Source organism: Dermochelys coriacea, chromosome 9 (genome assembly GCF_009764565.3).
Source record: "Dermochelys coriacea isolate rDerCor1 chromosome 9, rDerCor1.pri.v4, whole genome shotgun sequence".
Lineage (NCBI taxonomy): Eukaryota > Metazoa > Chordata > Testudines > Dermochelyidae > Dermochelys > Dermochelys coriacea.
In genome coordinates, this window is record NC_050076.1 from 1148430 (window position 1) to 1173447 (window position 25018).

Here is a 25018-nt window from a genome sequence, read left to right on the forward strand (position 1 = left end):
CAATGGGTCATTGTCTTAGTGTAGAGAGACTCCCAATGCATTTAAAAATAAAACAAAATGCCATTTTATCTATTAAAATACTAAAGCACCAGCATTTGCAAACTTTAATTTCCTCAGTAATGTAGGAATGTGCTCTGCTCTTATACTGTTGCTTGCTAATAATTGTTATATTATGGACTAGCTGGTTATGACATTTTTTCTTCATCCCTTATTTCTGAGATAAATCTACTTTCAAGAGAGCCTCTGACTATTTCGTTTTTAAAATAATTTTATTCTGTATATATTAAATGTTTCTTTTACATTGTTTTAAAATGCTTGCATCTCTCCTTTCTAACTCTGAACTTTCCTCTGTGTGGCTGCCTTTGAGGTGCTATTTTCAGGTATAATTTGGCTTTGTTTTAATTTGCTTTTACAGAGTGTGCATGTAGTTAACCAGTATGTCAGCTTTCATGTCATCCATTTTATACCATATATGAAAAATCTGTTATACAAACATAAATGTTATGCAATAAGGACTAGGACATTTGTGAGATGATGCATGGTGTTAGCTATCATGATAAATATTTTAGAAATATTTTCCTAATTTATTTTTTTTTCTTCTACCCAGGAGATGAAATTTACCAGGACATTTTTCGTGATTTTTCCCAAATGGCATCCAATAATCCAGAGAAGCTAAACCGTTTTCAGCAATCAGATTCACAGAAGTCTTGAGTGTCTAAGAAGGAAAAGAACTAAACCTGTTCTTTTCTAATGCTTCTAGAGCAGCAGTCTTTATTTTTTTTAAACTGCTTTCATTGTATGTTTTTTGTTATATATTTGGTAGTCTGGATTGAGTGAGCACTCTAGTGTAGACTTAGGCTGGGTGGGAGGTATAATTTGCTGCATGTGATTCAGGGTGAATACTGCAGCAGCTGGAGATGGAGCTGTTTTAGCAAGGGATACTGCCTCTGATTGGAGAGAGTTTTTTGTTTTGCCATGTGGAGGCAGGATTAGGTTGAATCACACTCAAGGCTGGCGGAAGCTGGGACCGTTGCAGAACTGATCTGTAAGTGTTGTGGGATGACCAGATCATCATTGCTCATGAGCAGTCGCTAGCAGCACAATTTCCCCACGTCTCCCATTCTGTCTAGCTATAACCCTACAGCTCCTATCTCTTAGGGCCAGGACCAGTTTGCCTTTTCCCTCTCCAGTCTGTTTGGATGGGAAAGCTGGTGACCACCTGCCTGAATTCCCCTTCTGTACATCTGCCCCTGACACACACGATCCTCCATCCCCCTCTGCCCCAGTGTGCTACTAACACAGGAAATGATGATGATGTTGCAGGCTCTTCCACAGCTGACTCCTTCTAACCAATGCAGTCCATGACTGCTGTCCTGTCACTGTATGTACGTATTCTGGAGGACCAAATGTCAGAAAAGCAGCAACTTTCCTTTTTTACATTGACTTGTTGTGAACAAAGTTGCTTATTTGATTGATTCTCTGTGGAACTTTCCCTTAGGAGAAAATTTGATCCCCTAATGCCATCAAGTTTTGTTTTTAATGCATTAAACTGACTGACATCAAAATGCATCTCAAAAGCTGGAATTAGGGAGTAGAAAATAAATAGTGAGCTAAGCAGAACATTAACATAGGACAGTCATACAAATGAAAGGTTGCGTCTCCTGCCAAGCTGTTATCAGGATTGTTCCCAATAAAGAAATATTAAAACACAAGTTATGCAGCTGTCCTACACTCGGGGCAATCAATCTTTTTTGCCAGATCTTGCCATAATATAGTCTGTGTACTTGCTCTCTAAAATAGGGCATGTAGTAAAAAATCTGGAAGTCTTACTGTGCTGCTGTTCTAAAAAAAAAAAAATATAATCAGAAATGGTATTCTATTGACAGCAACAAGAACTTTTCAGTGGGCTCCACTCTGTGTTCTGTTGATGTTCGCATGTACATGATGTATAAAAGTAAAGATTTATCTGTATATTTATAGTAGATAGCATATAGATAGATAATACACATCTGAGCCCCAAAAGCATCGCAGACTTTCTTAGTTATTGGTCTTCCATTTGCTGGCACTTTGAACAGTGTAAGAAGGATTTCTAGATAGGTCTTCCAAACTACTGCAGATTTCCTGTAATCTTCGTCAACTATTCAGAACAATGTACTATACTGCTGCTAAAATTTACTTTGGAAATAAGTGAGATTTAAAAACATTAGCTTGTTACAATGCAAATACAGAAGGGGCTTTCTAAATTTATGTAATTGTGTGATAAAATTAAGCTTTTCCAGACATATTACATTTGAGTTTTTTAAACATTTATCCTTGTGCATTAAATAGCTAATCAAAAATAAAATATGTGAAGGATTTTTGATACCAGAATAAGATCTTCATGCTATGGAAAGTGCCCAATAGGTTATTGTGGTAAATGGGTGAATTTTACAGTCTCATCATTGCTTTATTTGTAGCCTAATTACTTGAAGCAAAGTAAATTGTGCCCATTTTAATTGTATTGGTTTGTGGACAGTAATACATTTGAGGTTACTGCTTACAAATGAGTTTCATAAGCTTTAACACGAATTGGTTCCTGGAGAATGATTGGGTGCTCTCTGATGTCACATTAAATAGCATTCTATCTTGAGTAAATTAGAGCTTAGAGAGTAGAAGCTTCCACACGTAGAGTTGGGACACTGTGTAAGATACACCCATTATAGAATATGCATTTCAGATGCACAGTTTTGTCTAGATGCCTTGTCCTCTTACGTTACAAATAATGCTTGGTGTACAGTGAGAGTGACTATAGTAAAGCTGCCTGAAGCTTCAGGGCACAATCACTGTCTTTATTCCATAGTACTGAAAGATATTGGAAGTCTCTCCTCTGAGATGCCCCATGCCATATCTCCACCTTTGTGACCACTGTAGCATTTCCTTCCCAGTCATTCAGGGCTGCTGCTTAAACTTGCAAAAGCGTTCCCTATAAAGCACAGCTCTTTCTCTGTAGCTGTGTGGAGCCCCTGCTGCGTTCCCAGCTCTCGCCAGTCAGGGGAGTGAGTGACCTAGCTTTTGATACTGTGTTTATGCTAAATTGTAGAATTTGCTTGGATTGTTTAATGTGTATGATTGTATCAGAGTGCTCTGACAGAAGACCTAGAGTTTGTAAAAACTTGAAGTAGTTTTGGCAGCCCAGGCTATGCAGTGTAGTTCCTTGGCCTGGTATGTATGCTGAGATGTGAAGTGTAATGGGCATTCACCAGAAGAGCATTGTTGTGATCAGTGACACACTGACAGAAATGGACATGCCGTGAAGCTATCTGGTGTATAGCAAGATCAAGTGTTCAGTTAGCAGGACAAAGTATAGTTGATCCCCCTGGCTTTAGAGACTGTGCTTGATGGGCATATCTATAACTCGTGCTGCTGTTTTGCTTAGTAGTATTAGGAAATTCCCACTCATGCTATGAGGTAAATCTGAATATAACTTGAATAGTGTGCATGAAGTAAGACTCTATTGTGCTTTAGTATCTGCTGAGCCATGTGCCAAGTAATGGGAAAGTTTAGTTTCAGTTCATACTTTCATCTATGTATAGAATACAACTGGCCTTAATTTGTGGAGAAGGCATCAGTATTTTCTTAACACAGTTTAAAATAAATTATCATTTATTTTAGGCTTTTATTATCTTTATCCTAGCCATGGCCAGATGTGCAGAAAGACTTTTGGAATGAGTAAATATGGAAAAGCACATAATACATTTTAGCACACTTTTGGACATGATTTACCTAGGTTACCTGCTGGTTAAAATTGTGGCTAATGTTTCATTACAATCTGTACTTGTTTTTAAGGCTTCCTGTTTTCTGTTACTTTTGGTACAGTGCTTATATACTCAGGTATTTCTGTACTCTGCTGAATTTTATGCTATTTGACATATAGAAACTGTTATCCTTTTCCTTAAGTTTGAGTGAATCCAGTAGGTGGTAAAAGTCTTGCTTTGCTTTCACTCATCTTGCAGTTGGAATATGCACATCAGTTCATTGATACAGGGTAGAATTTAGTTTCCTCACCTGCACAATTGGGACCAAATCTCAACCTCATCGAAATCGGCGGGAACTTTCCCATTAACTTCACTGGACTCAGATTATGCTCTTAATGATTTATAATGTTCATGGTATGTTGGAAGATAACTGTCGGTATCTTTTTACTTGTAGGGATTCATTTTCACTTGCTTTACATGTAGACAGGGCTGATGTGAAAACAAACCCCCTCCAAGTGGTGTTGATTTATCAGTAAATCCTCCATATAAAACGGAGCGTCTTTCTCTCATTCTGAATCATGATTTGTACCCACAGCATGTTGTTTGATGTATAGCAATTGTATGTAAGCATTGCTGCAAGGGATACATGAGAACTAGAAGAAGTGTAACATTTGCTATAATGTTTTCAGTGTGTAGACAGCTGCTGGGAAGCACGGAAATCCTGTTTTTTAACAAACGTGCATGTGAAGTATGCATTTTAATAATCTCTGAATGGCACAGAGAACATAAAAGGACCACTTCATGGAATTCCAAATGTACAAATGCCTTGAGTCCAAGGCATGAGTATTTGTACATCAGAAGGATTAGAACTGATGATTAAGATACTGAAAGCATTTTAAAAGCCAATTCTGAAAACATCCACTATCCATCCACTTACAGATAGGTAAAGAATATTTTCCCCAGTTTAATACAATGCCATGGTTGATGCTCCTTTGCACAGAGTTCTGCCTGACGCACACAAATGTCTCAGTATAGATATCTGTTTGTACAAATGGACACTTTTAAAACAGTTAGCCAACTATGTACAGATACGATGGGGGGAGGAGATGAATGTACTTTTTTATTTGCATTTTCCCCCTTTGCCATTCTTTCTTTACCTTTCTGCGTACTGTATTTCTTCTCTCTTTTCCCATGGAAGGAGATGGTAAGGAAGGAAAATTTCCACTTGATTTTTATCTTAAGATCAGAATTTTTCCCATGTTATGATAGTAATTACTGGGGAATCAAACCATGTTTCCTCAAACTGGATGGTTATTCGGTTTGGAGTGATAAATGACTTTCTTTACCTATCCCTAAGTACATCTTTACTAGACAGTAGTTTTGAACCAGTCCAGTAGTAAATTCTTGTGATTTTTTTTTTTTTGGTTTTCCTAAATGCATAATTGGAAAGAATGTATAACCAGTCCTACTTTGCATTTAATAAGTCTATAGACTTTGTATCAGAAACTTGAATGTAGTTTTATTGTAGTTTCATTGTAAATGAAGAAAAATACATTATCTTTATAGTTACTCTATGTACATTATGTAAGAATTGTAAATACTATACTTGAATAAAGACTTTGTATGCTGCAAAATCCTGGTGAAATGTGTACAGCTGTCAAGGCTTTGCTACACTCTTAGAATTAAAAGTTAATACAGCTTAAAGCAAGTAGCCTTCAATTGCTAGTTTGGTTGTGAGCTACACCTACCCTTGGCATATTGCATTTGTGAGTAAAAGTTCAGCAATGGCAGGTGCTTTGGCAGAGTACGCTTCCAATCACTGCATTGGGAAGGAGCCTCTCCTGCAGAGCTTTGGAATTTTGCAGAAGGAAAATTCAAATTCTTAACTGCTCAAATCATGCCAGTTCGCAGTTTTTCTAAAGTTTCAATTTAAAGGGCAGATTATTTCTGATGCATTTTGAAAGAAGCAGTCCAGACTGATGCAGAGGTGGAACAAGTGTTGCAGCCAATCTGAAACAAAACTGGGAAGAATCCTCCCAGACACACTATAGATGGAGCTGGTAGTGCTGCCTATTATTCAGGTTGCCTAACACTTTCCATTAAAAGACCCTCTTCTCTGTTTAAAATTTTTCCAAAATGTAACTTGGCTGAAATTTTCCATGCCAGGTGTGACACATTCAGTCACAGAGACTCTCTTGGGACTGTCACTTGATGTGCTGAGCCAGTTTTCCCTGGCAGCTTGGGACTCCAGAACCCTGCCTTGTTGAGCCAGATACACAAGCCTGATGCAACACAGACCCAGGGTCTGAACCACACGCCCCAATGCTGCAGACTTAACTGAAAACAGCTTAGCAACTGTTACTGTCTCTAGCACCCAGACACGCAGCTCCCAGTGGGATCCAACCCACAAATCTGTTTTACTCTGTATAAAGCTTATACAGGGTAAACTCATAAATTGTCCACCCTCTATAACGCTGATAGAGAGAGATGCACAGCTGTTTGCTCCCCCAGGTATTAATTACTTATTCTGGGTGAATTAATAAACAAAAGTGATTTTATTAAGTAGAAAAAGTAGGATTTAAGTGGTTTCAAGAAATGACAGAACAAAGTAAGTTACCAAGCAAAATAAAACAAAACACGCAAGTCTAAGCCTAATACAGTAGGAAACTGAATACAGGTAAATCTCGCCCTCAGATGTTCCAGTAAGCTTCTTTCACAGACTAGACTCCTTCCTAATCTGGGCCCAGCCCTTTTCAGACCAATGTTGTGGGCTTATGGCCTGGGTGCAGGAATCACTCACACTCCCGTAGTTACAGACCTTTGTTCCAGTTTCTTTCAGGCATCTCTTCGGGGTGGAGAGGCCATCTCTTGAGCCAGCTGAAGACAAAATGGAGAGGCTTCCAGGGCCTTATATTCTCTCTTGTGGGTGGAAACCCCTTTGCTGTTCTGTGGAAAATAACCGCAACAAGATGGAGTTTGTAGCCACCTGGGCAAGTCATGTCCATGAATGATTCAGCTTTTTGCAGGCCAATGCCATTATTTACATGTTAGTTTGAAGGTTCCCAGAAAAGCTAAGGTGTGGATTGGCATCTCCCAGAGTCCATTGTCAGTTAAGTGTTTCTTGATTGGGCACTTACTGAGAATAGTCCTTTCTCAAGAAGCTGACCAAATGCTTCACTGAGGCTACTTCTATTGCAATGTGTTTGATTCTAAGTACATAGCCAATAGTCATAACTTCAAATACAAAATGATACACGCATACAGCATAATCATAACTGGCAAATTACCTTCGTTGACCTCCTTTGTACAAGATTTGGGGCAACTATAGGACCTCGGTTGCAACAATGATCTATGCGGTCACAGTTCATGTAAATAATGTCACACCAGGTATCTGCCTCCGGATGATTTCTTTTTTTAAATTCAGCCCAAGCAGTTTGGTTGTTTTCTAAGAAAAGGCTAGAGGAAAATATATTGTTTTGCCAATGTTACAAAATTCTTGATCTTTTCTTTGAAATGCTCCTGTACCCTGATGCTTTGGATTAGGGAGCTGAAATTTGGCAGTGGAGGGGGTCTTTGTGTGAGGGATGTGCCTTTTGTCTTCCCCATGAAAATCTGCCAAATTTGGCCAAGTTATTAGGCTTTGAAAAAATGGCAGGTGTCATGTACTCAGCAGACTTCTTTGATTTTTTGATAGCGGAAACTTCTGAAGATTGTGCCCTTGCTGAGCCTGCTGGAGTATCTCACAGCTACTAGTGCTGACCAGTGTGCATGCTCCGTGGTCAGAGAGGTCCTGAATATGCTCCTGAAGGGTGGATTTGATTTAAATCACTAGTCAGGAAGACTTTATTTAGTTATGGATTTCTACATAAAAGCACATTCTTGTTGGTTGTTATAACCTTAATACATATTCTTCACAACTCAGATAGATGTAGGTTTCATTTTCAGAAGGTACACACTATACAATTTTAGTGATTTATTCTGAAAACTTTTCAGATTAGTTTACAGCTCTATCACAAAATGAATGATTGGTTATTTCATTTACAAAGGTATTTGAAGCAGATATTTATGAAGTCATGGGGAGGTGAACTATCTCCAATTCAACAGGTTAATCCATTAATGTTTGGAGGATTTTGTTTTCTAGGCTGTAGTAGGAGAACATCACCAGACAACATTTAAATTGTTTTATCTATCTACAACACCATATGTATTCTGGATTTTTTTTCTTCAAGAGCAAATCGCTATTTAACAGAACAAGCATATGAATTTTTGAACATCGTTAAACATTCAAGTTTTTTTAAAATCTGTTTGTTTGGGGAAGCAGGGCAGGCTGGGGACGGATACTAGGGTTGGGTGTTCAAAGGGGCAAGAGTGGGCCTGGCTGGGGTAAGGAGACTGGGGGCGGGGGTACAGGAAGACAGGTTGGGTCTGGGCATTTCCTGTCTTGACTCTCCCCAGCCCCTTGCCTGCACTCTTTGGCCCGGTGCGTTCAACCCTTTCCCTGGTCCCCACTGAGCTGATTCCGCAGGGGTTGCAGGCTCTTTAGTCAGTTTAAAAGGCCCTTCCTTAGTAATGAGCTTACTGTAGCAATACTGGGGTTTCCAGCTGAGGGGAGGGAGAGAGAATCAGGCTCAAGCAGAATTAGATTCAGGGGGATGTAGACGATCAGGTTCTTTACACTTTATTTTTAATCCATTTGGCATTTTCAGGAGCGGGAAGCATGACCCTGCTCTGGCCGGGCCTCGCTGCAGCCTGGGGCGGGCTGATGGAGAAAGGGACGTTTACTGACCCCCCCCAGCCCTGCCGCCTGTAACGTGTCTCCCTGGGGCGAGGGGCTGGTGCCTGCAGCCGGACCCCGGGACCAGGGACAGGTTAGTTCCCTGCAAGGAGCAGAGCCCGGCTGGGTCAGCGGGTGTCCCGCCAGCGGCCAGACCTTCGCGCCCCGCGCCCCGCACATCACAGGGGACAGTCCCGATTTTGGGTCTTCTCTTATAAAGGCGCCGATTTGCTCCCCCCCCCCCCCCCCCGGATTTTTCACAGTTGCTGTCTGGGCCCGGACCCTGCAGCCTCGCGGCGGGGCCCGTTCGGGTTCGTCCCTCTGCAGGGGCCGGTGCTGAACCCGCCCCGACCGCGAACGGGCAGCAGCCGCGGGCGGCCCCTGGCCTTTGTCCGGCGGGCCCCTGCGCGGCCGGGGGCTGCGGCGCGCGGGCTCGGCCCGGCCCCGGCCGCTCCCGGGACCCCGCCCGGGGCCGGGACCCCCCGAGCTCCGCCCGCCCCACGTGGCTCGGAGGCGGGGCCGCTCCCCGCGCAGCCGGCGGTCTCCGGAGCCGGCCGGCCCGTGCGCGCCGCCAGGCCCGGCTGGGCGCCCTGCGCCCCCCGCCCTGCGCGCTGCCCGCTGCTGCTGCTGGGCGCCGCGCTGGCCGCCTGCGCCTTGCACTACCTGGGCGCGGGGCGCGAGAACCTTCTCCGGCCGCCGGCGCGCCGCCCTGCGCGCCACGCGCGCCCCCGCGGCCCGCTTCCACCTGCTCCTGATGTTCACCAAGGCGGCGCGCAGCCCCGCGCTGCAGGCCCGCGGCCAGGCTGCGCTGCGCTCCCTGCTGCGCCACGCGCGCTTCCAGCCCGGCCAGGTCCTGCACCTGCACTTCGTGAGCGAGCCGCCCAGCCGCCACATCGCCCAGGGCCTGCTGCGCCCGCTGCTGCCGGGCTCCCCTTCCAGTTTGCCAGTTAGCGCCGGGGCGCGGGTCGCGGGGGGGCACCGGGCACTGAGGCTGTACGGGGCGCTGGGGGCACCGGGCACTGAGGCTGTACGGGGCGCGGGGGGGCACCGGGCGCTGAGGCTGTACGGGGCGCGGGGGGGCACCGGGCACTGAGGCTGTACGGGGCGCGGGGGGGCACCGGGCACTGAGGCTGTACGGGCGCGGGGGGGCACCGGGCACTGAGGCTGTACGGGGCACGGGGGGCACCGGGCACTGAGGCTGTACGGGGCGCGGGGGGGCACCGCTGAGGCTGTACGGGGCGCGGGGGGGCACCGGGCACTGAGGCTGTACGGGGCGCGGGGGGGCACCGGGCACTGAGGCTGTACGGGGCGCGGGGGGGCACCGGGCACTGAGGCTGTACGGGGCGCGGGGGGGCACCGGGCGCTGAGGCTGTACGGGGCGCGGGGGGGGCACCGGGCACTGAGGCTGTACGGGGCGCGGGGGGGGCCACCGGGCACTGAGGCTGTACGGGGCGCGGGGGGGCACCGGGCACTGAGGCTGTACGGGGCGCGGGGGCGGGGTGGGACGGCAGGCACCGGGCACTGGGATGGCACCGAGCACTGAGGCTGTACGGGGCGCGGGGGGGGCCCCGGGCCCTGAGGCTGTACGGGCGCTGGGGGGCACCGGGCACTGAGGCTGTACGGGGCGCTGGGGGGCACCGGGCACTGAGGCTGTACGGGGCGCGGGGGGCACCGGGCACTGAGGCTGTACGGGGCGCGGGGGGGCACCGGGCGCTGAGGCTGTACGGGGCGCGGGGGGCACCGGGCACTGAGGCTGTACGGGGCGCGGGGGGGCACCGGGCACTGAGGCTGTACGGGCGCGGGGGGCACCGGGCACTGAGGCTGTACGGGGCGCGGGGGGGCACCGGGCGCTGAGGCTGTACGGGGCGCGGGGGGGCACCGGGCGCTGAGGCTGTACGGGGCGCGGGGGGGCACCGGGCACTGAGGCTGTACGGGGCGCGGGGGGCACCGGGCACTGAGGCTGTACGGGGCTGGGGGGGCACCGGGCACTGAGGCTGTACGGGGCGCGGGGGGCACCGGGCACTGAGGCTGTACGGGGCGCGGGGGGGCACCGGGCGCTGAGGCTGTACGGGCGCGGGGGGGCACCGGGCACTGAGGCTGTACGGGCGCGGGGGGGCACCGGGCACTGAGGCTGTACGGGGCGCGGGGGGCACCGGGCACTGAGGCTGTACGGGGCGCGGGGGGGCACCGGGCGCTGAGGCTGTACGGGCGCGGGGGGCACCGGGCGCTGAGGCTGTACGGGGCGCGGGGGGGCACCGGGCACTGAGGCTGTACGGGGCGCGGGGGCACCGGCACTGAGGCTGTACGGGGCGCGGGGGGCACCGGGCACTGAGGCTGTACGGGGCGCGGGGGGGCACCGGGCACTGAGGCTGTACGGGGCGCGGGGGGGCACCGGTACTGAGGCTGTACGGGGCGCTGGTTTTCCTCCTTTTCCCCCCCTGCTGCTGGTGATGGCTCATCTTAAGTGATCACTCTCCTTACAGTGTGTATGATAAACCCATTGTTTCATGTTCTCTGTGTGTGTGTATATAAATCTCTCCTCTGTTTTTTCCACCAAATGCATCCGATGAAGTGAGCTGTAGCTCACGAAAGCTTATGCTCTAATAAATTTGTTAGTCTCTAAGGTGCCACAAGTACTCCTGTTCTTTTTGCGAATACAGACTAACACGGCTGCTACTCTGAAACCTGTCGTTATGCAAGGCACTGAATTTAGCCGTATAGAGTGGAAATCTGTCAACTTCATGAAAAAACTCGCACAGATACAGACAGACATCATCTTCCTCTCCAAATGCAAACAGATGGACATCATACCGAAAGGACTGAAGGTAAAAAATCCATTACAATCTACATACCACACAGATTATGCTGACAGCTTGTGCCACACACTCTCAAAGAAACTGCGGAACCACCTGATCAACATCCTCTACAGCAAACAGGGAAAGATTAAGAATGAGCTTTCAAAACTGGATACTCTCTTAAAGAACCAACCTTCCACACAAACTTCCTCATGGCTGGACTTTACAAAAACTAGACAAGCCATTTACAACACACATTTTGCTTCTCTACAAAAGAAAAAGGAGACTAAGCTATCTAAACTACTATATGCCACAAGGGGCCACAACAATGGTTCCCGTAACCCACTCAGCAATATTGTTAATCTATCCAACTATACTCTTAGCCCAGCAGAAGAATCTGTCCTATCTCGGGGCCTCTCCTTTTGCCCCTCCGCCCCCACGAACATGATACAGTTCTGTGGTGACCTAGAATCCTATTTTCGACGTCTCAGACTCGAGGAATATTTCCAACACCCCTCTGACCAACATATTAACCCACAGAGACCTTCCTACCAACACTACAAAAAGAAGGATTCTGGGTGGACTCCTCCTGAAGGTCGAAACAGCAGCCTGGATTTCTACATAGAGTGCTTCCGCCGACGTGCACGAGCTGAAATTGTGGAAAAGCAGCATCGCTTACCCCATAACCTCAGCCATGCAGAACACAGTGCCATCCACAGCCTCAGAAACAACTCTGACATCATAATCAAAAAGGCTGACAAAGGAGGTGCTGTCGTCATCATGAATAGGTCGGAGTATGAACAAGAGGCTACTAGGCAGCTCTCCAACACCACTTTCTACAAGCCATTACCCTCTGATCCCACTGAGAGTTAGCAAAAGAAACTACAGCATTTGCTCAAGAAACTCCCTGAAAAAGCACAAGAACAAATCCGCACAGACACACCCCTGGAGCCCCGACCTGGGGTATTCTATCTGCTACCCAAGATCCATAAACCTGGAAATCCTGGACGCCCCATCATCTCAGGCATTGGCACCCTGACAGCAGGATTGTCTGGCTATGTAGACTCCCTCCTCAGGCCCTTCGTTACCAGCACTCCCAGCTATCTTCGAGACACCACTGACTTCCTGAGGAAACTACAGTCCATTGGTGATCTTCCTAAAAACACCGTCCTGGCCACTATGGATGTAGAAGCCCTCTACACCAACACTCCACACAAAGATGGACTACAAGCCGTCAGGAACAGTATCCCCGATACTGTCACGGCAAACCTGGTGGCTGAACTTTGTGACTTTGTCCTCACCCATAACTATTTCACATTTGGGGACAATGTATACCTTCAAATCAGCGGCACTGCGATGGGTACCCGCATGGCCCCACAGTATGCCAACATTTTTATGGCTGACTTAGAACAACGCTTCCTCAGCTCTCGTCCCCTAATGCCCCTACTCTACTTGCGCTACATTGATGACATCTTCATCATCTGGACCCATGGAAAAGAAGCCCTTGAGGAATTCCATCATGATTTCAACAATTTCCATCCCACCATCAACCTCAGCCTGGACCAGTCCACACAAGAGATCCACTTCCTGGACACTACGGTGCTAATAAGCGATGGTCACATAAACACCACCCTATATCGGAAACCTACTGACCGCTATTCCTACCTACATGCCTCTAGCTTTCATCCAGATCATACCACTCGATCCATTGTCTACAGCCAAGCTCTGCGATATAACCGCATTTGCTCCAACCCCTCAGACAGAGACAAACACCTACAAGATCTCTATCATGCATTCCTACAACTACAGTACCCACCTGCTGAAGTGAAGAAACAGATTGACAGAGCCAGAAGAGTACCCAGAAGTCACCTACTACCGGACAGGCCCAACAAAGAAAACAACAGAACGCCACTAGCCATCACCTTCAGCCCCCAACTAAAACCTCTCCAACGCATCATCAAGGATCTACAACCTATCCTGAAGGACGACCCATCACTCTCACAGATCTTGGGAGACAGGCCAGTCCTTGCTTACAGACAGCCCCCCAACCTGAAGCAAATACTCACCAGCAACCACACACCACACAACAGAACCACTAACCCAGGAACCTATCCTTGCAACAAAGCCCGTTGCCAACTCTGTCCACATATCTATTCAGGGGATACCATCATAGGGCCTAATCACATCAGCCACACTATCAGAGGCTCGTTCACCTGCGCATCTACCAATGTGATAGATGCCATCATGTGCCAGCAATGCCCCTCTGCCATGTACATTGGCCAAACTGGACAGTCTCTACGTAAAAGAATGAATGGACACAAATCAGACGTCAAGAATTATAACATTCAAAAACCAGTTGGAGAACACTTCAATCTCTCTGGTCACTCGATTACAGACCTAAGAGTGGCTATCCTTCAACAAAAAAGCTTCAAAAACAGACTCCAAGGAGAGACTGCTGAATTGGAATTAATTTGCAAACTGGATACAATTAATTTAGGCTTGAATAGAGACTGGGAATGGATGAGTCATTACACAAAGTAAACTATTTCCCCATGGTATTTCTCCCCCACCCCCCACTGTTCCTCTGATATTCTTGTTAACTGCTGGAATTAGCCTACCTTGCTTGTCACCATGAAAGGTTTTCCTCCTTCCCCCCCCCCCCCGCTGCTGGTGATGGCTTATCTTAAGTGATCACTCTCCTTACATGTGTATGATAAACCCATTGTTTCATGTTCTCTGTGTGTGTGTATATAATCTCTCCTCTGTTTTTTCCACCAAATGCATCCGATGAAGTGAGCTGTAGCTCACGAAAGCTTATGCTCTAATAAATTTGTTAGTCTCTAAGTTGCCACAAGTACTCCTTTTCTTTTTGCAGAGTTAAGGGTGCCCCATGGCCTTTTGTGCTCTTCCACTATGTCGACAAGCGCGGCTGACTGTCAGAGAGTGGGCGCTCAGCGCTTCCTAGGAATCGGGCCCCTTCTGGTGCCTCCGGCTGATGGGTGAATACGCGGCTCGAGGGTTGAGGGGCAAAGCACAGCCACATCAAATGTAAATGAGAATCAGCCTGAGTTTCCTGTTTCATTCACTGGAGGATGAATGTGCTGGCTGACTTTGGGATGTGATCAGTGTGTAAGGATCTTTGGGGGAGAAAACACCTGCTACTGAAGGGCTCTTTGATCTGGCGGAGAAAGGCAGAACTAGAACCAAGGGCTGGAAGTTGAATCCAGACCAATGGAAAGGAGTAATCAGGCACAGTGAGGGCGATTAGCCATTGGAACAAACTCCCCTGGGAAGTGGTGGATTCTCTCTCTGACTTCAGACCCAGACTGGAGCCTTTCTGGAAGATGTTTTAGCCAAACCCAAGTGACTGGGCTCAGAGCAGGGGTGGCTGGGGGACATGCAATGGCCCTGTGCTTCACAGGAGGTCAGACGAAGGTCCGTTCTGGCCGCACGCTCTGAGTCGGAACGTGGTAGCTGTGGGATGGGCACAGAGCAGAAGGATGAACATAAATACTCAGAGGTTCCAGGAAGCTGCTGTTGCAGTAGAGAGACTTTCTCTCTGTCCGTCACTTTAATTGGAATGTTTAAAATGTATTTGAACCGGGGGGAATGCGCCTTCTTCTAATGAAATTAGAATGGAGCTGGTGAGACGTCATTCGTTCCTCTGATATTCTGAAAGCAAGATCCTCTTCTTTGCTGACGCTTTTGGCTGAATAATTAATCGTTGAGTAACCTGTGATCAAAGAATGCTGTTAGGAAATGACTACAGTTTGTTAAATCATTTTCTGTCTTGTTGGTTGGTGGCCCTGGGAACTGTAGATAGTTTTCAGCCCGCTCTGGCTACTGAAAACACTGTGAAGAGGATAGTGGGGGATGCTGCATGCAGAGCCACCTGTCTGGACTCTGCTGACCTGGCTGGATTCATGGGTATGGAAAACATAGAGCAAGAGAGAGAGACTGCCGGGGAGTTTGACTTGCTCCTTGCGTGTGTCCAGCGCATGTTCCAGCTATTTGACTGACATCTTAGCTAGGGCAGGGCCTTCCCTAAAGGATGAGTTGGGGGATGGTCATGCTGAGACTGAATCCCAGGGCTTTTGTACCTGATACCTGGGAACCCTGCATTCCTCAGCTACAAACCCACTTGCTTCTCAAAGCGCTGTAGTGCAAAAGGCAGCTGACTCCCCCTGTGGCTGTGGGCAAGCCGCCTGCACAGTGCTGCAGCCCCTGCTCCTTTGACATAGGGGTGAGTTCCCCTCCTCCTAGGCCTGGGTGCTGAGATCCTTATCGATTGACAGATTGCAAGGCTAGCAGGGACCATTGTCATCATCTGACCTCCTGCATAGCACAGGTCAGAGAACTGCTTCCCAGGATGGAGCCCCCCATTCAGTAAGCATGGTCTACATTCATTATTCCTAGATGTGTACATTTAGAGTAGCTGTATTAAATACCATATTGTTTGCTTGTGTCCGGCTTACCAAGCAATGCCGATTGCTCTGACTCAGTGACCCGTCCTCTGCATTATTTACCACTCCCCCGATCTTTGTGTCATCTGCAAACTTTATCAGTGACGATTTTATGTTTTCTTCTAGGTCATTGATCAAAATTTTAAATCATATTGGGCCAGGCACTGATCCCTGGGGGACCCTGCTAGAAACACGCCCACACCCCAGAGCTTTGATAGGCACCCACGTTGCAGGCTGTTGAAAGGCATGGGCCCTGGGGTCACTCAGGTTGCACTGGGTGTTCTTATTGCTTCCACGCTTAATTCAGCTGATCCAGTTCATGTGCTGTGCTTGCCGCCTATGAGGCTGGCTCCAGGTAGCATCATCTGTCACTTGGTCCAGCCTTAGGGAATGAAAATGTGGCAGTTGCGTGAGAAATGCCAGTGCAAAGGCAGCTGAACCTGAAAGAGGCTGAGCTCGGTGGAGAGGAATTTGAAACCCAGCTAGACAAACCTTAAGAAAGCCAGGTTAATCTAAAGGCGTAGCAAACAGGGAAGGATCACAGAGAACTCAGAGGGGAACCAGGCAGGGACAATAGTTACTCCTGGGGGCTTTCTGTGCCAAAAAAATAAAAATTCTGCGCACAATATTTTAAAATTCTGCAAAATTTATTTGTAAAAATAAATCACACCAGATTCAATTATTTTGGTAATTTATTTCAAAATACCCGTCAGCAAATATGTCTGGCAATACAGACACACACAAAAATTCCCCCAGGAGTAGAGAGTTAAAGAAACTCCTATGACAACCCAGTTCCTATTTCTCTTCCCCCTCCCCACCAGCCCAGACACTCACACCCCTGCCCCTCCAGAGCCCAGCTGCTGCTCCCCAATCCAGACAGTTGCATCCCTTACCCCCCAGAGACCAGCCACGGCGCCCTCCCCCCCCCAGCCCAGACACTCTCACACTCTACACTCCAGAGGCAAGATGCGGTGGGTCCCCCCTTCCACCCAATCCTCCTAGAGCCCAGGGATCCAGAGGGAGAAACAGCCTGCAGCTGGGTCCTGGGCTTGCAGGGACTTTCCTGCACGCTGCCGCCTTCTTCCTTCAGGGCGTGCTGGGATCTGCAAGTGCTGGGAACCTTCCAGTTTCCTCCCGCTCCCCTCGGCCTTCTTTTATGTTTGCGACCTGGGCTCTGCCCCTAGTGGCGGCCAACATCTCTGCAGCCCATTTCTGTGGGGAAAAAGGGAAATTCTGCGCACAGAACATTAATTTCTGTGAAATTCTGCATTGCGCAGTGTTGCAGAATTCCCCCAGGAGTAAATAGCCTCATGCAGTAGGGACGGCACCTAATTAATCGCGGACATAAAGGCACCGGGGAGAAAAATGAAACTAGCAGAAAAGGTTTAAAGATGAGCCGACATCCGTGCAAGAAGGGGGTTCACAGGAGCAAGGCGTGGCCCTGCCCTCACGCTGGCACGACTGGGTCACTCAGCGTCAGTTAGGCGGGGAAGCTCTTCGGGGCAGGGCCTGCAGTCGCAGGGGCTGTGAGCACACCGCAGGGCCCAGGGCACGGACCCCATGATCCCAGGGCCAGATCAGCAGCCTGCACTGGAGTGGGTGTCAAACGCCCAGAAGGTGGGAGAAGTTCCCCTGGACGCCAGGCTGCGGGGAAGGTGCATCCTTGCCGCCTGGCAGCAGGTGGCACTGGTGCATCGTGAGGCTGCACAGCAAAGCTGCCAGGCAGCCAGAGAGGAACCAGAGGAGTTTGTTGCAAATGTCTCGGTGGCTCTCGGTAGAAGGACCCTGCGAGTGCCAGGTCCCTCCTTCCCCAGCTGCTTCCTCCAGCGCCCTGGCTCTGCTCTATATTTGGAGGTTTTGCTGGATTTTTTATTGTTTGTTTCTGTTGAAAGTTCTTGAGGGTGAGCGTTTCCGGGCTCCGACGCCCCTGGGCTGCCAGCCCTGCCCTGCACCCAGGATACCACTGACTGCGCCGCTTTCTCCACAGCGCCGTGCTCCCGTTCTGGAACTGCAAGGCTGGTGCCACGTCCCCGTGACCGTGCAGCTCCCTCGGCTGCAGTCAGGCTGGCCTCCTCCAGGGAGTGCTGCCTGCGGATGGGATAGCAGAGATTTATTTGAAAAGAAAAAGCTGATGTGAAAGCTGCAGAGCAGTGCTTGTCTTTGTCTCCTCCAGGCAGTGCGGTGCAGAGGGGCAGACATGCGCGTGTTGGACTTAATAATAACCCAGTGAACCATTCCCATGTCTTGTAATCAGCGTTACCCATTTTCTAATTGCCAGAGCTATTTTTGCTTTAAAACAGAGCTTGTTCTCCCAGCCTATTACAGGGACGCATCATTGTGATCTGACATTTGTTACCAGCTGTGCTACTCGCTGCCTTTGCAGCCCTGGGCAGATAACTTCCACTCTCTGTGCTTCGCTTTCTCCATCTGTAACCTGTGGATAATAACTCCCTTACTGCCGAGATCGGCACTGGACCAGAGCGGAGTATTCCTGTCTCCTGTGGTAGTGGTCCTGCAGTGAAGCTATGCTGATCTGTCTGTAAAGCTGTGCTTATGCCATCGCTGCAAGCTAATTGGCAGAGGGGGGGGGGAAAAGCAGGGATAAAGTAGAAATGGAACCTAGTTTTTAGTGAGAGTGCATAGAAAGGGTCTCTTCTCCGTGTGGGTGGTATGTTTATTAAAAGCTGTTTGCACAGGAAACCCACAGCCACACTTTCCTCGAGTCCTAAATGAACTCAGCCAGATTTTGCACCAGGGATTTTACTGAACGCTGCAACACAACTAAAGAATGAAATACAAAACTACAGCAGATGAACTTGCTGCGTCCAAATCTGTGCTGAGGAGAGGAAAAAGGGCCCTTAAAATAGCAGAGCATAGCTTCTCTGGAGGAGAAAGCCCCCCCGGCTGCGGGCTGCGGTACAGAAGTGCCTGTGGTAATTGAAAGCACACGCTGAATGCAGTTATTTTCCCATCTGTTTTCGGCAATGCTCCTTCTGACGGCTGGAGCTTCAGAGTCTGTTTTCCAGTAGTTTTGCCATTGCTGTTTGGCTTTGTGTGCGTTTCCAAGGCAGCGGGGCTCCACTCTGTCCCATCTCAGTGCTGATTAGCCCGGGAAGGGAGCCCCCAGAGGTGCTGCAGGGCTCCAGGAGGAGGCGCTCTTCCCTCTGAGTCAGCATTGAACTGATGCCCTGGCGTGCGGCTGAGAAGCATGATGCTGCTGATGCTGCCATTTGCATGGTCAGAGGAGACAGACCCAGGCCCTAGCTATGGTCTGCGGCAGATGTAACCTGGGCAGAGCTGGGGTTTGTGTTGTGTTAGCCTCTGGGATCAGCCAGAGAGCCGGGGCGGGGGTCATGCAAGACAGCTGGAGCAGGTGAGGTGAAGTGCCCAGGCCAGTCAGCACAGAGGAGAGTTTGGCTGGAGGGAGCACAGGGACACCAGCTGCGTAACATCACCCGTAACCAAAGGTCCCTGCTGATCCCAGCTCCCTCTCCAACCCTGCGCTTCCTTCCAGCCTGCTCCTGCCAGTCTCAGTTCCTCTGGGCCCTGGAGCTTCTCTTTGCTGAGTCCCGGGAGTGGGGGCACTGTGACCCCAGCCTCTTCCCCCCGCCCATGCCCCATTGCAAATTGCATTTGGGACAGCAAAAAACCGGGGAATGGGGGCTGTTCGCCAGATGTCCCGAGGCTCCTGGTGCTGGTGCCGTTAGCTCTGGAATGAGAGTGAATGAGTCACTTTGTTCCAAGCTGTCTGGGGCGAGATGCTGATGTGCTACCTCTTCCCTGGCTATCGTATAACCCCTAGGCACACGGCCTGGACGGCCCCGGGCGCAGAGATCAGGCAGCCACAAAAGCGAGCTCCAAACGGACCCCTCTCTCGGCCGTGAGAGCCCGCCTGGGGCAGTGCATGATTCCCCACCTGCTCTGAGGAAGGGGAACGTAGAGAAAGGATTTCTCCGTTGTTTGTGCAGCATCTCTGAGTTAGCGATGTTATGCAGAGGAGTCTGGTGAGATGACAGCAGAAGGTTGTGGAGCTGAGGTAGCCTCCCTTGCAGTGCGTACCGGACCTTGCCTTCCCCATCACTCCCCATCCAGGGAGGCCTCTCTTGGCACTGGGGAGCCCTTTAGCTGACGTCCCTGCTTTGCTAATGCTGGCTCAGCGCCCCGCTGTGAGAGCCCTGGCTGCTGGCCATGCAGTGTCGAGCACCGTGCCCTCAAAGCCTGCTCAAAGAGGCCTAGTTGCTGCGGTTCTCCAGGGCACCAGCCGTGGCTGGATCTATTGTGAAGTGTTTGTGTTTCTGTGGCACTTGTCGTCCCACACCTGGTCGTCCTGGCCCATCCCATCTCCATGGGCGGGAGAGGGTCCGTGGAGGGATCCTCCCATGGGTGAAGGGTTCTTTGACACAGCCTGTCTGAGTGTGGGGGAGTCGCAGACGCCGGTAGGAGGCTGCTCTGTCGGCACCAGCTTGAAGTGGTCTTCACATTGGTCCTGTGCCACAGGCCACTTGAACCCACTTTTATTCTTCTTGCTCCATTTCTGGTCAAGCTCTGCTGCTTGTTTCCACATCTCTGGATGCAGCAGCTTCCACCCTGGTGCGTGGCGCTGGGTGGGCTTGGCTTTGGCTTGTTTTGGCAGAGCGTGAGCCCTGAGGGGAGCAGAATTCCCCTTTCCACCCAGGCCCTGTGCAGCTGGCCCCCGTCCCAGCACACAGAGCCGTTTATCAGGAACTGCCCGGAGGGTGATTTGTTAGTGTGGCAGCGCGACGGAAGCCCTGCTGATGGCTTTTATTAATGACGAGGAAGTGGCAGTAAAGGAGCAGAGGTAACGAGGGGCACCGTGACTCAGACAGCAGCAGCTTCCCCTTCTGTGGCAGGGAGGGGAGCCCTGCACCTCGGGGCCCAGTGAGGCAGCGCCAGGGCCAGGCAGCGGCTCCCAGGCAGGCTGGAGCAGCCCGGGGCTGATGGCGATCTCTGGGGGAGATGGGTTGGTGGGACTGCCTCAGGCAGAGCCGAGTTGTGATCGCTGCCCCAGGGGCTGAGCCTCACGCACGCCCAGTTATCACATCTCCCCCTCCCCCAGCCCGACCCGCTCATTGGTTGTTCTGTCTCAGCACATAGACCATGTGCTCTTGGGAGCTGGCGTTCGCTGGGGGCCTGCACAGGAGGCTGGGCTCTGATCGGGGTGGGGGGCGGGTCTCGAGCTGCTCCTGCAGCATGAACGTTTAAGACTAGGGCTCTTGCAACCCATGAATGTCCACTTGATAGTGCCCCTTTGCCAGCATGCAGCAGCGCCCCTCGCTGGCCTGGGCTGCAGCTGCATGCAGCCCAGTCCCCTGCGGGCTCACAGCCAGGCTGGGATTACCATAGGGGCTCCTGGTTCCAAGCTGGTGCACAGACCAGGAGAGCTTTCCTTGCCCCAGCCCACCCGCCATAGCATGGCCTGGGAAGTTTACTGTGCATGATTCTATTGGCGGCCTTCTCCAGCCTGGCGCTGGAGGAGATCTGCGCTCTGACGCCCAGCCCACAGCTGCTTCTCAGGCCTCTGCTGTGCTGGGCACTAAGGTGTGACACTGGCTCCCCCAAGCCGTCTGGCTGGAGCCTTTCTTTCTCTCTCCTCTGTGCAGCACCACTTCGTTCCTCTAGCTCTTCGCTGCCCTCCCCGGGTCCGTGCCAGCTCAACGCCCTCTGCGCCCCTCTGTTTTTCTTCCACTCGCATTTGATTTCCCAGCCCCTCCCATGTGTCTGCTTCATTCATTTCAGTAGCAGCATCTTTTAAACCCAATGGTCAGTGTCTTGGCCTATGGCATTAGCTGAACCAATTATTCCTTCCCCTTTTCAACTGCTCCTCCTACCCAGCGGACAGCCGATAACAGCTCTTGGTTGAGGACCTGGTCTGTATGGGAACTGGTGGCCTGAAAAGAGGGTGTGTCCCATTCCTGGGCCTTGATCCTTGCAGAGCCCATGTGACAGGTGCGTGGCTGCGTTCCAGCTCCCGGGAGACAGCGTCACAATCAGGCTGCCCTTCGCTGGTTTTTTGCTGTCCCAAATGCAAGCAAAAGAAGCTTAATCATGTTACAAAGATGATTGTGCCGGTGAGAAAGGGAGAGAAACCGTGTGGCTTAGGGGGATGGATCATTCATGATTACCTGTTCTGTTCATTCCCGCTGGGGCTTCTGGCACTGGCCAGTGTCGGAGGAGAGGATACTGGGCTAGATGGACCATTGGTCTGACCCAGTAGGAACCGCGCTGCATAAAGGGACAAAATCCTTACGTATATCCTGTGTATCGCTGTGTCAGCATCAGCCTGTATCTCCATCAGCCACAGGCAGATCCCTGATACAACCTGAGCTGCGGCCTGCCCCTCCCAAGGGGGGAGCGCAGCACGGCACGGGGGTGGCCTGCCCCCCACCCCAGGGAGGGGGAGCGCAGCACGGGAGCAAACATAGATATGTGAAAGGCAGCCAGTCCCATCCAGACGAAGTGGCGTGTTTGGCCTTCCGCAGCAGGTAGCTCAGGTCCCCACAGACAGCTCGCTGTGCAGAGGAATCGCTTCTCCTCTTGGTGCGAGCCGTTATCATTCAGGGCCGGGGGAGCAGGATGTGTGTGTGCAAGATGCCCCCCGCAAGGCTGGAGGAACTGGGAGGGGGCGAGATGCCCCCCTGGGGATAGGGGGGCAGGCAGGGTCCGAGATGACTTCCCTCTATGGCAGGAGGAGCGGGGGGGAAAGATGTCCCCCCCCCCCCGGGCTGGAGGGAGCGGGGTGGGGCAGTACCTTTGGGCTAAGGGCTGTCTGGCAGGCATCTCTCTTGGTAGCTGTGTGGGGAGGCCAAGGGCCCAGCAGTGATCGGCGATGGCCTGTCCTGGGTTTCTGCTTCCCACTGCCCCTGTTTCGGTGCCCAGGGCATTCATTAAATAACACTGCACTTCTCTACCACTCGCCAGCTGAAACTTTCCAACCACTTTACACGGGCCAATGAGTTCGGCCTCGCCAGGCCCTGCACTAACCGCTCCATTTCGCTGGGGGGCTCATGCCCAGAGCACTAACGTGGCTTGCGGAGCTCACACAAGGAGCCTGGCAGAGTTTGAGACTACAGCACTCTCTGCACAAGGAGCATGACCTGTGGCTGGCAGCTCTTGTCCACCGTGAGCCATTTTCCTCATGCAGCCAGTGTCTGAGAAGTCTTGGCGTGTGTCTGACAAGGCTTGGAGAGGGGAATGCTGCTAAGATCCCTGTCCTGGAGGGGACTCGAGGAGAAATCAGTACCCTATTAACAGACCCTCTTCTGTCTTTAGGCAGCAATGCTGCCAGCCTGTGATTTGACTTCTCTATTCGCTGTTCTTTGGTAATATCACAGTCAAGGTAAAACTTCAACTTCAAGATCAAACCAGACGACAGGGAGGGAAGGTCCGTTTGCAGAGGTAACTCTTGCTGCACTTTCCTGACATCACTGTTATATAATGTGTCTTGCAGAAGAATGAAAGGTTTCAGAGTAGCAGCCGTGTTAGTCTGTATCCGCAAAAAGAAAAGTAGTACTTGTGGCACCTTAGAGACTAACAAATTTATTAGAGCATAAGCTTTCGTGAGCTACTGAAGTGAGCTGTAGCTCACAAAAGCTTATGCTCTAATAAATTTGTTAGTCTCTAAGGGGCCACAAGTACTCCTTTTCTTTTTAGAAGAATGAAAGATGGTGTTGTCAGTTACTGCGTTTCTCGGGTATCAGAGACTTCTCCCTCGTGTGGATGAATTACATCTTGGTTTGGTGGATTGAAGTAAAACCCATCACAGTCTGTTTGAGGGTTGGTCTCTGAGTCTAGTTTAGAATCAATTTGCAGTTCGTCTAGTGATGATGTTTTAGTGAGACAGTACTGCCTGGGAAATGTCTGGGAAGGGAGAGCCATGGAGTACAGACCCTTTGTCCTCTCTGGATTCAGCTGCGTTTAACTTTACTGAAGAGCCAGTGTCCGGTTGAACTTTTCCAGTTTTCCTTTACATGCAGAATACAGCGTGACCTTGACTCTCCAGGTCTCAGAGATCCCAAACTCTCTTATCAGCAACAGGGTCAGGTTCTTGATGTCTGTTAATTACTCTGAATGTTCACTTGGTTATCTGGCATGACTCAGTAACCTGTATTGCATTTGGATAATAAACATTGGACTGCATAGTAGTTACTGTGTGTCAACTTAGATCGCATCTCAAAATCAATTAGGGGCTTGTAAAATGTCAGTAGCTAACGGCTGACAAAGTACATCTGGGAACACGTGCTCCTCTTGGCAAAGCCCCTTTGTTAGCCTCCTTTATGTAGTCTCCAGTCTCTCAGAGGGCAGTATAGCATGTGGGTGCGTTGTTGTTTTGTTTTCCTGTAGCTCATGAAAATAACCAGATTTTTATTTTTGCATCTATTTAATTACGTCGTATGTCACCAGCAAGAGGGTTATAAACAGCATGGATTTGAAAGAGATCTCTACGCAGCTGGGTGCCACAGAGCATCATGGGAGTCCACGTGTTCCAGGCCATAATGCTCTCTACCGTATTTACAGTGGCACGCCACAGTGATGTCTGTGCAAGGCTCACAGTCTCCCTGCATGTCCAGCCACAGAAACCATCCCTGGGAAGGGAAGGGGACAGTGCTCTGTTTGTGATGTGATGTGTTCAATCCAGTATTAAACCAGCCTCTGCTCTGACAGCCTGTAGGGCACAGTAGCAGCAGATACACAGGGCGGGTTTGTGGCACTGATGTCCAGGGACCCTCTGAAGCACTAGCAGAGAGCAGTTATTTTTCTTTCTTTCAATGTACCATGCAGCGACTGCACTCCTTGGCCTCGTGAGTGCCCAAGTCCTGGCAGCAAACTAGCACCGCAGGAGAGTCTGTTATACCCCCTCGTTCAGCACAGGGTTCATGGAGATATAAAGTGTACTGAGAGATCAGCATGGGAAAAGTGAGATGTTACCTTTGATCTGGGTGGGAATTGTTCTCGCAGATGATGGTGGTGATTGTTTTATTAGCATTTATGGTGTGTGCCTTCCTTGTGCTAGATACTGTGCAGACATAGATAGAGGTAGAATCCCTGCTGCAAAGAACTTGCAGGCGAGGGTGTACAATAACACTTCGTGGGATCAGGCCCCTGCTGACCACCTGTGGCTACAGTGAGATCTCCCAGGGTGACAGTTTCTGGTCTCTAACCACTGACATTGATGAGAGTTTTGCCACTGGCTTAAATGAGAGCAGGTCCAGGCCATTAGCCCATAGCACATTC

At 50.2% G+C, this 25018-nt stretch overlaps 2 protein-coding genes across 6 annotated transcripts in view; both read left to right on the forward strand.

Annotated features, from left to right (window-relative positions):
• ACAP2 (ArfGAP with coiled-coil, ankyrin repeat and PH domains 2) overlaps nt 1–5368 on the forward strand; it is a 119686-nt gene extending 114318 nt beyond the window's left edge. For all 5 annotated transcript variants that reach the window (XM_038415405.2, XM_038415404.2, XM_043492975.1 and 2 more), the window contains one exon: nt 608–5368. In XM_038415405.2, the coding sequence (XP_038271333.1) occupies nt 608–711 (104 nt within the window). In that variant the 3' untranslated portion in view covers nt 712–5368. The remainder of the gene's footprint in view (nt 1–607) is intronic.
• Nucleotides 5369–8451: 3083 nt separating this feature from the next.
• The window catches only part of XXYLT1 (xyloside xylosyltransferase 1), a 59490-nt gene continuing 42923 nt past the window's right edge, over nt 8452–25018 (forward strand). The window contains 5 exon segments of the mRNA XM_043492584.1: nt 8452–8540; nt 8798–9119; nt 9121–9230; nt 9232–9570; nt 21633–21855. Coding sequence (XP_043348519.1) covers nt 8452–8540; nt 8798–9119; nt 9121–9230; nt 9232–9570; nt 21633–21855 — 1083 coding nt within the window.